Here is a 15,459-nt window from a genome sequence, read left to right as displayed (position 1 = left end):
AACTACCCAAAATGTGGGTTGTTACGTCTGACACAGGATCTGGGTTACACAAAAACTACACAAACATTGGATTGTTACCTCTAACCCAAGATCTGGGTAACACAAAAACTACCCAAATATTGGGTTGTTACGTCTGACACAGGATATTGGTTACACAACAACTACCCAAAATTTGGGTTGTTACGTCTGACACAGGATCTGGGTTACACAAAAACTACACAAACACTGGGTTGTTACGTCTGACCCAGGATATTGGTTACACAACAACTACCCAAATATTGGGTTGTTAGGTCTGACCCAGTAGTTAGCTGACACAAAAACTACACAAACACAAAAAATACCTCAATGGCTCAACCCAGGATTCGGGTAGAAAAATATCCCAAGATTTTTAGTGTTTCTTCCCCTTACGGTGTGTGTGGTGATAGTGAAGGCCATGTTGGTGGGTTATTATCCCCCAGGTCAGGTTTCCCGTCCTCTGACTCGTGTGCACGAGGCGTTTTCTGTGTGCAGAGGTCAGTGAGACAAATGGATGTATTCTGCTGTGTTTTTCACAAACCTCTGACTGCACCCTAAATAGAGCACTCAGTTTCACAGAGGAACGACAGCAGCGCATTATGTGCTCTGTTACGAGGAAGGATTTTCCAGCGTGTGTGTGTGTTTGTGAGCACCTAAGCTGATGCTCAAGGCTACGGACAGAACTGGCTGACTGCGAGCGAACAGATGCATGCCTGTAGCAGCGATGACAGGCTTGGAGAAGCGCTGAAGGAACGCCTACTGAACACTTTCCTGTGAGAAAAGTGGGATGACTTCCCCTTCCTTCAGCCTGCATTACCAGGAATATCCTAGGGGGCAAAACAGCAGAATAAACCTGGAACCGCTATTGTTATGTGTGACCACTGGTATTTCACACACAGGGTTCTCCGTAACGTCGTGCACCTCTATAATTTGGAATCTGATTTGGTTTAGAGCACTGCTATTGGATTTCCAGATGCAAGCTGAAAGTAAAACTTTTCACCAGATATTATTCACCAAATATTTGGTATACGTTTTGCATTTGTTATTCATATTGATCCGCTAAGACAGGCTCTATGTGCACCCTGCGTGCATTTACAGTATTTCTAGATATTAAGTATTAAATTCTGTTTTGCATTTCTGTTATTCTATATTGATTCGCTGAGGCAGACTCCAAGGGCAAGGCCAACATGCATTCATTCCATTTCATTTCTGGAGTATAAAGAAAATGAGATTGAATAGTTAATTGAAAAGGGTCAAATTGAGTTGAGTCATCGTAGTTTATGAAAGGGATAGTTCACCCCAAAACTGTGGTTTCTAACCCAAATGAATTTCTATCTTCAATTTATTATTACAGTTTGTATTACATTTTTGAATGTGATTATTTATTATTGCGATTATATATTATACAAAAATTGTATTAAATTTGATGTGTTTTTGGTCATTTTTAAATCAAGTTAAATTAATTGAAAATGACAAATGATTGTTTGGCACTCATTTCAGTAAAATTAAATGTTATTTAAAGTAACAATAATATTTTTTGAAAAAAAAAAACAATAATAATAAAAACAGGAATGAGCCTTTAAACGCATTGAAAAGCCCTAACGGTCTCTATTGTTATGCGACGTCTAAAGGTAGCATATTCAATTTAAGAGCTTCAGAGGACAACAAGATTCCCAGTGGATAATATCGCTAAATATTGGACTATTAATATTTGAATAGTTCAATATCTTTATTTTTCATCGTCACACAAAGCTATCGTACGCATTGTGAAGACAAGAAATACAGTGCATAGAGCGCTAGCTCAACATAATGTGGAAAAGAGCAGCTAAGACAATGTTACAAATTTCTTCTTCTTTGTTGCGTTTGAGTATATCATATCATATCATATCATATCAATTATTTTATAGACCTATTCTGGAAAAGATACATGCACAAAGCATTAGACAATCCCCACTGCCTCCATTCCCCGAAATCTGTGTTTAGTTGCTGTAACACCAATGGCAGCTTCAGTCAAAAGCCGATCTAGCTCGTCTGTTTCCTTTATTTACTGAAGCCAAGCCAGGTAAAATGAGACGTTATCTAAGCGGAGAGTGCTAGAATGACACAGCATCCGCACTCGTCTCCATAGCGATGATATTGAGTGACACCTCGGCCTTGATTATGTTTGCTCGAGCTGCGAGTGAATCAAAAGATGCCGGCACCAGTAATCTGCACTTCTCAGTCAAACACCCCGTGTGTCAATCTCCACATCACATCCTATACATCATCATGCACTGACATTGCAGTCCGGTTTCTGAAGCATTACATAACTGGCGTAACGTTGAGTTTCCGGAAAGGTGCGTGGCTCTAAAGGAGGATCTGGCTGTGTTGGTGGGTCTCCTGCTGAATGAGGAATCAGGAGCTTCGGCTCGTTCGGGGAAGCCGAGGGTGATTGGTGATGCGCAGTTCGTCCTCGAGCTTCTCGGCATCAGGGCCAAGGGCAAACGAGGACCGTGAGGACAGGAGGACACACTGATTATCCATAAGGAAGAAGAGTGGCTGGGCGACCTCTCTTTCTCTCGCTCAGCTGCCAGTAAATGCTCCCAAATAATCACTTACATGTCTAACCGTCCTGCAGAGGCACTGAAATAACATCATGGCAAGCTACTCGCTCACACACACATCTGACGAATGAGGAAAATGAGCTCAAAAAATGTAAACTGTGAAGTTCAGGTCTATAAATGTGGGGAGGTGAAATAAAGCAATTAGTCACTTGATGTTGTGTGTTATAGTGATTTTATCATTGCTTGAGCTATTCTCAGTTCTGTAAAAAACATAATTGTGGTAAAGTCACTGTAATGCATATGGCTGCGGCCTTTTAGCTGGCTTAATGTGCAATGAAAAGTGAAATGTTATGGTCCCAATTTTATATTTCAAACCGTGCACTTATAGGTTTACATTCACAGCCAATCACAGCAGTGGGCGTTTACACTGAAGTCTCACAGCCAATCACAGCAGTGGGTGTTTACACTAGAGTCTCACAGCCAATCACAGCAGTGGGCGTTTACACTAGAGTCTCACAGCCAATCACAGCAGTGGGCGTTTACACTGAAGTCTCACAGCCAATCACAGCAGTGGGCATTTACACTGAAGTCTCACAGCCAATCACAGCAGTGGGCGTTTACACTGAAGTCTCACAGCCAATCACAGCAGTGGGTGTTTACACTGAAGTCTCATAGCCAATCACAGCAGTGGGCGTTCACACTGAAGTCTCACAGCCAATCACAGCAGTGGGCGTTTACACTGAAGTCTCACAGCCAATCACAGCAGTGGGCGTTCACACTGAAGTCTCACAGCCAATCACAGCAGTGGGCGTTTACACTGAAGTCTTACAGCAGCCAATCACAGCAGTGGGCGTTTACACTGAAGTCTCACAGCCAATCACAGCAGTGGGCGTTTACACTGAAGTATCACAGCCAATCACAGCAGTGGGCGTTTACACTGAAGTATCACAGCCAATCACAGCAGTGGGCGTTTACACTGAAGTATCACAGCCAATTGATTTTAGCCTCTGATTTGAACAGTCTGTTTGAAGAAAGTCTGTTAGTTTTTATTTATTTTTAATATTTTTTGTACTTTTAGTACATCACTAAATAAAAAAAAAATGCCAGCTAGTTGAAAAAAAGGTTTATTTCTATTATATTACAGCTGATTTATATATATATATATATATATAACCCTGCTTTATTTTTTGTTGATCTCATGTGTAAAATTAAAATGAAATAAAACACCTTCTCAAATGTTCTGAAAGACTCACGTCTTCATACTTCACATAAATATTGTGTTAATTTAATAATGATGTACTAACCCAACACTGCATATTTTCTGCAACAGAAATTCCAAATGTATTTCCAAAGCATTCTTGTAAATGCACAGCAGATGCTGATGCCACAGGTCCAGTGTTCTCTGTGTTGCTCTTTTGTGAGTTTCAGGGACTTCACTAACACACACTGCGCCACCTTGTGGAGAGGAGAATCACAGCTTTGCAATAAGAAAACATTATGTGTGCTTCATACGCGCTGTAAAAGAGCATGCAGTCGCTGGCGAATAGTGCGCTCTGGCTGTGATGGACGGCGGGCTGTATTTTGACAAGGAAACAGGAAGATCGACCGGCCGGGTCCCTCAAGTTTTGGTTTATGAGAAAAAATAAATCCTCACACACACTGAGACACGTTGGCTGTATCTTGGCGCGCAGCAAGCCAGCCAAACACTGACTCGTCTAATAAAAAGATACTTGATCTTGAAGTATCAAATAACTGGACTATGATTGCTCAATGCTGTGTAAACAGAAGTGGTCAAATAAACTCCCACTAGACTCTCGCTTTCTTCTTCTCCAACACTCTCTCTCTCTCTCTCTTTATTCCCTCGCCCTCTCTCTGTAGTACCACATTACCCGAGTGATTTCCTCTGGAGGTACACCTGTGAAAGCACCAGCGTGAGGCCCTGCTAGAAAAATATTGCGTTCTATAAAACTTCCCCATAATCGGGCCAGGTGCAATAAATCCGGGACAGAAATATTAAGTGGGGCTGATATTTCCTTGGCCTCGCTCCAGCTCCGCTAGTAAAAACCAGCAGTCAGAATGACCTTAGCGTTGAAGAAATATCATACCGACAGGAGAGGGACGACCAAGGCAGTCAAACCAGTGTGTGTGTGTGTGTGTGTCGATGATTCTTCAACGATTGCAAATGTGCTACAGCAGACTCCGTTATCAATGTTCATTAGACACCAAATTACGCTAAACAGGATTATGGATGACTGTAAAAGTGTTTAAGAGACTTTTAAAGGATCGCAAGGACATCTTTCTGTCATTCAGCACTACGAACACTTCTACACAGATCTGTGAGAATAATGCCACATCAGCCTCACACACACACAGCTACACACATTGGCATTACGTATAAGCGAATTCAAGCACCCGAAGCATTATAGATAATCTTATTTCACAGATACGTAGAGCCTTTGGAATGCATTTGCTTTTGGAAATGGAGAATTCACCCATCATCACACTCTTCATAGCTGTAGATCAATAATAGACCCTTAATTAACCCATTATACACCCGTCATAGCTACTGTAGATTAGAATTTCCTGAAGAGAATATCAGATGAAGCTCAAATGAGGTACGCTTTAAAAGGTAAGTTTAGGTTTCGAGCTTTTGTTCTGCTGGATGGTTAAATGAATACGAGAAAGAAAGACCTGCATATGAAATGTTACATTATCAACTAAAAAGGTTTTAAAAATCCCCAAATAAGCTGCAATGATCCCCAAAGCACAGGGTGAATTGAGTGATTGCAGTTGAAATGATTACAGAAGAACAAATACAGAGAAAGTCAATACAGAGCTCAGTGCGCCGACTCTAAACATATGTTTGATGCCAAGTGTGCACATTGTGTTAATGTGCAGAGGTTATGAAGGGGGAAATGTTTTATTGATCAAAGAGGAAGATACAAAAGGGAATATTTTACTCAGCATCATTTGTCGGTGCCTGTGAGTGGCTGGAGAACGAACATAACACCACAGAAACCCTCCCAGATTTGTGCATAATACATACTAGACAAAATATTCAAAACAGGAAGTTTATTATGTCTCAAAAACACTTTGTTTCAACCCAAATTTGGGTCAAATATGGACAAACCCAGCCAATGGGTTAATCTTTCATTGCATTTTTAACCCAACGTTTGTGTTTGTCCATATTTGACCCAAAATTGGGTTAAAACAACCCTCTATTTTAAAACGTTAAAGATGTTAGATGATGATGTTTTTATGAAAAAAAACAAAAAACAAAAAACAAACAGAAAATGTGTACTGTGTAAAAAGGGCTGTATACCATACACTAGGAGAGGGAAGGGTTATATGCACCCATAAATAAAATGGAGGGCTATGAATATACAGACTACAGTGTGAGTCTCGCTACTGTCTCTTTAAACCGGTCCCTCCTCTCACCCCCCCTCAGAGGCAGTGAGAGAGCCGTCTCCACTAGCAGCCAAAGCCTGTCCATAAACTCCAGCCTCTTCCTCCCTCCATCTGGCAGGAGGGACAGAGAGAGAGAGAGAGAGAGAGAGAGAGAGAGAGAGAGAGGGGACCAGTGTGCGTGTGAATCCACAAGGTTTCAAATCAGAGGCAAAGGCAGCATCCCTCCATCGTCACGGCGACAGGAGGTGTCAGCATCACCGGGGAGACGGAATGCGAGACGGAATCTAGTGATCGCCGCGGCAACAAGGAGTTCCAGGATTCCACGCAGGACTGAAGAAACCAGGGCTCCAGGAGAGAGGGGAACCGGGGCCAATCTCTCCTCCTCCTCCTCCTCCTCCCACTGAAGGACAGATCTGAACGAACCCTCCTTCTGACGGTGGGCGAGTGTGGCTGAACGGACAAGTGAAAGGAAAGACATAAAAGAGTGGGATTGTGTGTGGGAAAGGGAGAGAGAAGTGGGAGGGAGACTGATGACTGACGACAGGATGATCCGAAAACTGTGCTCCTGCCGTTCCTTCTCAGGAGCGAGGAAAGGCAAACCTGCACATCACTGACCAGCGGAGAGACCACTGTGATATGAAGACTATTTCCACTGGGGCTGGTGCGATTCAATTTGGTGAGCGTGTTCATTTGTATCTGTTCTTCTTGGTCTCTCTTTGCTGTCTGTAATTGATTCTGTGTAGTAAATTGAAGCCTGAGCACGGTTAAAAGAGAGACTCAAGATGTGTGTCTGAGAGAATATGACAGGGAGAGAGACGTGACCAGATACACAGAGAAATTGCTCTCCTTCCTGTCTTTCCAGGTGTTGTGAAAAATTGCCTCCTGCCAATTTTGTCAGCAGGAGAGGTTCTGAAGGGTCAAGTTGTCCTATTTCTTTCCCTCGGAGCAAAAAGACATGGAATTTACCTCTTCTGATGATTTCCATCCTTTTTGAGGAACAAAGCGCTATTCAAAAAGGGCATGAGAGATTGTGATCCGTCTCCATTTAAGGAAATGTGCGAGAAATGCGTCTCTGACCCGGAGCGAAGGATGCAGCGTTTCGTCTGACACCCCGTGGGGGGTTACGCGTGAAACATCTTCGCAACACTTATTTGTAAGTGTGGTTGTAATTTTGCCGAGCGCTCTGACAGCATTAAGTCGTTTGCCTTGGTTTATCAAATGCGCAAGGACAAACATACGTATAATGTAGAAGGACACTGTCTGATTTTGACTGGACTAACATGCCACCCCTCTCTCTCTCTCTGTCTCTCTCTGTGTCTCTCTCTCATTTTATTCCAGATCCAGTTCAAGGAAAATGAAAGTTGGAATATTTCATCTTTTGGTTTGACTTTTTTTTTGTTACTTCAAACCCAAGCAAAAAATACTTTTTAATGCAAAACAACTTTGGGAGTTTCCTTTTTCTTCCTAAATTGGATTTTATGAGAGTTTGCCGTGGATCAGCGGCTGAAAACAAGCATGTCTTCATGCAAAAGAGAAATTCTGCGTCATAGACCCCAGCTTTCCGTCCAGAATCGCCCGTAAGGACTACGATGAAATGAACCACGTTTTGTTTCTTCCCCCTGGAGTGTGTATTTCTCGGATATAGCGTCCTTCGATGATTCCAGCATCCCCCGTCCCATCCGCGCCGGTCTCCCGAAGATGCCCCGTCGTACACCTCAGGAGGAGGCTTGACCCCAGACCCAGCGAGGTCTCTCGGCTGCCCAGGCGTATTTAAGATGTTGAACCCTTCCCGTGTGTCCCGAGCCCCAGATCGGATCAGTAGCACTGCGGCTCCCGGAGGCCCCAGACATGGATCGTGGCTCGGCTCGGCCCTGCCCTCAGCGCTCCGTTCCCCGGCCCGTGAGAAGCCTGTGAAGGATGTCCCAGAGCGGAGCTCAAGCCCGGGAACCCTCTGAGACCCGCAGTCAGAGAGAACAGATCCGCTGCCACATGAAGATGGTGATCGAGCAGCTGGAAGGAATCCTCAAAGAGCTGAAAGATGTGGCACATGAACTGCGGGAGGTAAGGATCGCTACTCATTTCATCCTCAGATTCTAGTTCTGTCCTGCAGAGGAGATCGATAATCAATGCTTGAAATCCGGGTTTCCAGGCATACATGTAGCCTGATTGCACTGAAAACCAAAGCCTTAACCTGAGATTTGGGGTTTAGCTGCTCGATTTAGAAGATACAGTGGATGCACATGCTCATTACGGCTTCATGTTGAGGAGATTGTAGTATGATCCTGATGCTTTCCAGGTTTCCAGGCTTAAATGTAGCTTCATTGCACTGAAAACCAAAGCCTTAACCTGAGAATTGCGTAGCTTTTTCCGCTACAATGACGTGACACGTGTCCGGGATACTTTGCAATGACAAATGATGGAACAGTTGCAGTGATAAATAATAAATAAAGTACAGTAGCTTCTGAAAAGCAAAGCGAGCAACGGCCTTAATTTAAATTAGACCTTGATTTACTCACACTGAAGCCATCCTTATACAGTAGGTGTATACACTCTAAACAATGCTGGGTTGTTTCAACTCAAATTTGGGTCATATATGGACAAACCCAAATGCTGGGTTAAAAATGTAATTTAGTGATAGTTGAAGTTGGGTTCAATTTTTGAATGACATTTTTAACCCAACATTAGGGTTTGTCCATATTTGACCCAAATTTGGATTGAAACAACCCAGCAACGTTTAGAGCGTATGACTCTCTCAGGGTTATATAAAGAAATATCCTGGCTCTTTCCAAGCTTTATACTGAGAGTGACAATTTCACTTGAAAGTGCATCCATCCATCATGAAAGTAATCCATACAGCTATGGGAGTTTAATAAAGGCCTTCAGAATTAAGCGAAGCAATGCATTTGTGTAAGAAAAATATCCATATTTAAAACATTATAAACTATAATCACATCGATTGTGTTGAAAACCAAAGGCGAGTTTGGGACTGAAAGAGAGATACCCCGTGACAACGACGTGGCACCATTGCAATGCCTAATGATGGGACTGTTACAGAGGGGTCATGCTGGGAACATAGAAAGGGAACGCATACGTGAGAGGCAGAAGGAAAAGGGAAAGAGGTGTGCAAGGTAGGAGTCGGGCTTGGCAATGCAAGAGTTATGTAAGCACTTTGTTATCGGCTGGATTCCTACTGTATTCTACCAACTGCCATGGTTACAAGATGAAAAGATTCCTCTGTGTGTGTGTGTGTGTGTGTGTGTTCCTCTCTCAGTGTTTAGGAGTGAGTTGACGGCATTGAAAAAAAGACAAGTGTGTGTCTGCGTCAATGTCACATTTCAGCTGAATAGACTTGTGTGTATGGGCAATAATTTGTTTAGAATTGCGCTTGTATGAGAGAAAATAATGAATTCTGTGAGACTCGTGTCTCTCTCGCTCCATATGGACTTTGAATATTTCTAGGCTTGTACACCAGTTACAAATTCGCCCCTCATCTTCGGAGGCGCCGGCATCTGTTCCCCTCCAGATTAGCCCGTCCCGCTCAGAACTACACCCTCGAGTCTCTCCCTCGCGCCCGATGTGATTGATGATGTGGGAATAATGCTCGCTCCGGCTATTTATAAACACCAGGACTCGGAGTCGCCCGTAAACGGCTCTACGCCCACACTACATATGGATCAGGCTAAAAATAAAGTCAAATGTTTCAAAGCTGACGGAAGAGAGAGTGTGTGTTTGAGTATATAGGATGTCTGTAGAGGTTTACGTTAAGGAGTATTGATGATCAGTCCAGGGGAAGATGTGTAGATGCTGAATGTTGGATAAAATCTTTAATTCTTTTGGCTGTTTTAGAGGACTGCCTGATGGATGGCACTCAATGCTGAATGATACTTCAGGGATGCGCAATAATGGGGTCACATCGCACGTAATGAGACTGCCTGAGTGTGTGTGTGAGAGGTTTTGCCTACATTGTACGTTCCTATAAGCTGAGGTCACATACATTTCGAAGTTATGGCCGTTAAGAGGAAAATGGCTTACAAAATGTAAGGATTAATTGACGACAGGCCGTGGAAATGCGGTCACAAAGCTATCATTAGATTATTTTTCTAATAATTCAACGGTCTGAAGTCAATTATTCCGCTTAAACTACAGTTACCACACCTCAAAACATTGTTCGGATGATGCATTTCAAGACGTTTGTCAAGTTTTTGACTTTAAAGCGCTCTCGTATGTAGGACTCATTTCTTACGCATCTAATCCCATGCCTAATTCCAAAACGTCATTTTAGAGTTAGTAACGGAGGTTTGAGCCTCTGATAGTAGACTAATGATGGGGACAAACTTACGACTCGATGAAATATTCGAAGACCGACTGTTTCCCTCGACTGTAGCTGAACACAGACTGAACGCGCTGAACACACGCTTAGGCATGATCAGTCAGAAGCAGTGTTGTAGTACTCGAGACTCGGTCTCGAGACCATATTTTAATGGTCATGGTCTTGTCATGGACTCGTGTGCATTTGGACTCGGAATTGACTCGTACTCGAACATTTTTTTTTTAGGACTCGGACTTATTCCCGAGTCCACTCGAGTTCAATTCAAAATATTTTTCATGATTATTAATGTATGTTAATAAAATATTTCTTTAAATTGATTGACACGCCCAGTGATTGGTGATTTTCTAGTGCGCAACTGCGCATGACAAATTGTAATAAAATTACTTTTAACACCACCTACTATGTGGCCTTTTTACCCTAAAACTGATCACATTTTTTAAACTCTAAGTAAATTCAGTAAAAAAAAAAAGAGAAGGATTTCTCTAAGTAAATAAAAGTAAATTAGGTAATCAACCCTCACTGGTCTCGGTCTCGACTTGGACTCGACCGTCTCTGGTCTCGGACTCGACTCGGACTCGACTCTCTATGGACTCTGTCTTGACTCGGACTCGACTCTCTCTGGTCTCGGACTCGACTCGGACTCGACTCTCTCTGGTCTCGGTCTAGACTCGGACTCGAGTGAGGTGGTCTCGACTACAACACTGGTCAGAAGTATCAAATTACATTCATAATTCAGTTATTAATGCAGGTATTTGAGAGAGAGAGATGTTGAAATAATGAAAAAGAAAAGCATGTGCGTCAATATTATTATTTTACATTATCTACATTATTAAATTCGTTTTAATTAATTCGTTCATTCTTGTTTTCTATAATTGCAGACTGATCTCATGAAGTAGCGTGTGTATGACACGCCAATTCGTATTTCCATTTTTGCCGTGCTATCAAGACGCATAATCGCTTTTCAGTGTGTTTATGAACGCCGTTGACTTAACGTTATTACTGTATATATAAATATATGAACTACCTCAACCCCGTACCTAAACATACCCGTTCACACCAGCCTAGGAAAAAAAAGATCGCTCCCCAGATGTAGATCTACATTTTGCTTTGTTTCGCGCGGACTTTTGACGGCGTGTACAGACACGCGGAATCACTCAGACGTTAATGGCGTAGACATACGTGGATACACGCGGATAGCTCAAAATGGGTAGAGATAACACGCCACTTGACTCGAAAGTGGCGTGTATGTTTAGGCAACAGTCATGATGTCATGTCTCGCTGACGACTCGCTGAGATATTCGAAGACCGACTGTTTCCATCGACTGTAGCTGGTCTTACACACCGACTGTGAAAAGTCAGTCAGAAGTATCAAATTACATTCATAATTCAGTTATTTGAGAGAGAGAGATGTTGAAATAATGAGAAAGAAAAGCATGTGCGTCAATATTATTATTTATTTGTTAATTAAATTCGTTTTAAATAATTCGTTCATTCTTGTTTTCTATAATTGACAATAGAAAACCCAATAAATGAAAAACACAAAGCCCTTTTAACAAGTTGGCCGATCAAAAATTATTTATTTGTTATATTATGTGGAATAATTACGACAATCCGTGCAGCAGGACTATCAATTTATTTATATAGCCTATTCAGTTTAATATTCTATTTAGCCTATTATAGACAGGACAACATACTTTATTTATTAAATAAATAGTTATAAATAGTCTTCTCGTTATGAATTGTATCCTGTTTTCCGTTATTACATTTAACTACACGCAGTGATATGGAGTTGCCGGAACTACTTTTAACCTGCCGGAACTACTTTAGCCGCGCGTTTCCCTGAAAATAATCGCACGCCTTAGAACGTTCTCAACCAATCAGAATCCAGCATTCAACAGCCCTGTAGTATAAAATATCTTAATTGAGCTATTCAGATGAACTATTGAGATTTAGTCGGTTAGCTCTGTGTAAAAACCGCAGAAGTCAATGGAAAGTCCCTGCTGTGTGCGTGTTTGTTGTATTGACACATCAGCAAGTAGCTTTGCTTGTAGAAACATTTGCTTTTCTCCCGTTTGGGAGCGTTAGATCAAAAGCGTTTCAGTTAAACCATCTCTACAGGCCACAGAGAACTAATGCTCCTGGTGTTCGAGAGCATATGTGTGTGTGTGTGTGTGTGTGTTCGTACCCTTTAACCCTGTTCGACTTCAAAGTGCTGCAAGTTTGTGCTGAGATGGAAAAGACTTATGTAACTCCACCAGTAACTTACATAAAGCAGCACAAACAGCTCTGAATTAGTCATCAGTTCTGTCACTCTGCAGGAGTTTAGCATCTCACACGAGTCTGAGATCTTCTCACATCTCCTCCCATTCACTCCAACCCAAACTCAAGCCCTCGAGCTTTTGCTGCCGCACTTTTTAATTAATGCGAACCGCCTCAGGCTAAGATCATCCTTGCAAACAAACGCTGTCGCTCTTCTCCTCGATGCTCAAGTCGGATCACACTGCAGACGGAACGAGGGGTTTAGGCAATGATGGCTTTCATTGAGAATAAATACAACACTTTACCATGGGCAGTGGAATCACACTACATTTTTACATTTATTTGGAGGGAGCATGAATTCTAAAAATGTTAAATTACAACTGAACTTAAATTAGAGACAAAGTTGACAGCCAGTGATCATTGTTTGATCTTTTGATAATAGCGTCATGTGAGTTTGGAGCGACAGGTGATGCATTAAAGGAGTAGTTCACTTTAAAAAAAAAAAAAATGCTGATAATTTACTCACCCCCGTGTCATCCAAGATGTCCATGTCTTTCTTTCTTCAGTCGAAAAGAAATTAAGGTTTATAAGGTGAACCAAACGGTTCAAATGAGAGTTTCAGTGCAGCTTCAAAGAGCTTTAAACGAAACCAGACGATGAATAAGGGTCTTATCAAGGACCCTTCGATGACTCGAAGAAAAGATTTGTTCATTTTGATGAACAGGAGAGTCACGAACGCGCATCACAGAACAGAGCAAGGCGACCATTTGAGCTTATAAAACTTCAACTTTGTTATTTATTTATTAAATGAGCGATCGTTTCACTTGATAAAACCCTTATTCATCGTCTGGAATCGTTTGAACAGTTTGCACTGAAACTCTCATTTGGACTTTGAACCGTTTGGTTCCCATTGAAGTCCATTATATGGAGAAAATTGAATGTTTTCATCAAAAACCTTAATTTCTTTTCGCCTGAAGACTTTTTCGAGATTTTGACATTTTGGATGACATGGGGGCGAGTAAATTATCAGCAAAAGTTTTTTTTTTTTTTTTTTTTACTACTTTAATGAACTGTCTAAATATAGACATTAATTGATTTCAGACAAACACTTTCTACACTCTAAACAATGCTGGGTTGCTTTAATCCAAATTTTGGTAGAATATGGACAAACCCAAATGTTGGGATAAAAAATGTAATTTCTTACATTTCGTTAATCACTTTCAACTGTACATTTTTTAACTGCCTTTTTAACCCAACATGTGGGTTTGTCCATATTTGACCCAAATTTGGGTTGAAACAACCCAGCATTTTTTTGAGAGTGTATATGTGTGTGTCAACATCAATATAACAATGAACACACAGTACTATTACAGCATAATAATGCTTTACGTTTATATTTACATACTGACTCATTAATAAATGCTGTTAAAACGTTGGCAAGTTCTAATGTTCACAAAGTGAAATTTAATGCAATATTTATTTACTTTTATTAATGCAATGTGTGCATGCTTTTGAGCGTGTGTTGTTGTTTTTGCATTCAAAATCCACTCGGTTTACACTCATACACACTCACTTTGAATGGAAACGCCACTTGTGATGCTTACCTCGGTGAATTTGAGCAATTAGCGGTATCCTCGTTCAGTTTGCCGATGCTTTTAACGGAAAGCGGCAGGTTTGATCCCACTTAAAGTTGATCCATTAAATACAGACCCTGTTTCGGTCCTAGCGCCAGAGCAGAACACAACACTTAACCCATCGCCGCTCCAAAGGGACTCGTGCAATTGGCCTTCAGTAAATTGATTTGGATTAAACATCTATATGTATTAAGCACATTATATTATTCACAATATTGTTATAAGATCGCTTTTATTGGGCTTTGTTTAAGCGTTGCATTATCATGCTCACGCTCCCCCTAGTCGTATATTTCATTAATGAGCCGATCCCCGTCTGGGACGGAGAACAACATGCAAAAGCCATCGATAACATAAACACTCCCATCACGGGTCCGGTTAAAGGCCGACTCCAGCCGCCCATGGATCGTCATAAAACACAAGTGCTTGAAATTAAGTGTCAAGAAGAGAGTGAAAATTGGTTCTAGGGAAGAGCGAAAGAGAGAGAGAGTAAGTAGACAGAGACAGAAAGACACAATACCAAGAAGAGACTGTGTCTCGCAGCATGTAATGAGAGGGACGAGTGTCATTTGGACAAAGAGCACTTATCTTTGCTCCAGTGCAGTGTCTAACGCCTGGCGAAGTGTGTCTGCCGAGCTCAGTAATTTGAGAGACTGGTTTATCGCACAGAAGCAGAGCCGGTGATGCAACAGCAAACATGGCTTCCCGACCGTCCACATTTCACACCAAAACACACTCGGCCTGTTTTAATGTGCTCGCTAAAATAATAATGAGACACCGTATGCTCCATAGTGGACATTCTGTCATCATCGTTCACACTCGAGACGGTCAGTGCTCTTTCTTCTTTGAAACACACAAGTAGAGATTTTCAAGAATGGTGCAAAAACACCATATATTCTGAAAGGGTGTGTGTGTGTGTGTGTGTGAATGATTTCTGAAGGATCATGTGACACTGAAGACTGGAGTAATGATGCTGAAAATTCACTGGAATAAATGACTCTTTACTATATAGAGAACAGCTGATTTACATATTTAAAAATGTAACTATTCTACAAAATAAATGCAGCCTTGGGGAGCAGAAAATGCTGGGTTGTTTTAACCCATTTTTGGGTCAAATATGGACAAACCCAGCCACTGGGTTACATTTTTAAATCACATTTTTAACCCAATGTTTGAGTTTGTCCATATTTGACCCAAAATTGGGTTAAAACAACCCAGAGTGTATAACGAAAGCATTATAAGACTCTTTATTTGCCCTTTTCGATGCTTGAAA

At 41.5% G+C, this 15,459-nt stretch overlaps 1 protein-coding gene across 1 annotated transcript in view; it reads left to right on the top strand.

Annotated features, from left to right (window-relative positions):
- Positions 1-6,055: 6,055 nt before the first annotated feature.
- insyn1 (inhibitory synaptic factor 1) overlaps positions 6,056-15,459 on the top strand; it is a 61,473-nt gene continuing 52,069 nt past the window's right edge. Inside the window, exons 1-3 of the mRNA XM_039647663.2 lie at positions 6,056-6,642; positions 6,829-7,119; positions 7,305-8,027. Coding sequence (XP_039503597.1) covers positions 7,884-8,027 — 144 coding nt within the window. The 5' untranslated portion in view covers positions 6,056-6,642; positions 6,829-7,119; positions 7,305-7,883. The remainder of the gene's footprint in view (positions 6,643-6,828; positions 7,120-7,304; positions 8,028-15,459) is intronic.

The sequence above is a fragment of the Pimephales promelas genome, chromosome 10, assembly GCF_988280905.1.
Source record: "Pimephales promelas chromosome 10, fPimPro1.hap1.1, whole genome shotgun sequence".
Taxonomy (NCBI): domain Eukaryota; kingdom Metazoa; phylum Chordata; class Actinopteri; order Cypriniformes; family Leuciscidae; genus Pimephales; species Pimephales promelas.
Note: the sequence above shows the minus strand (reverse complement) of the source record. Positions and strands in the feature narration are given on the sequence as shown.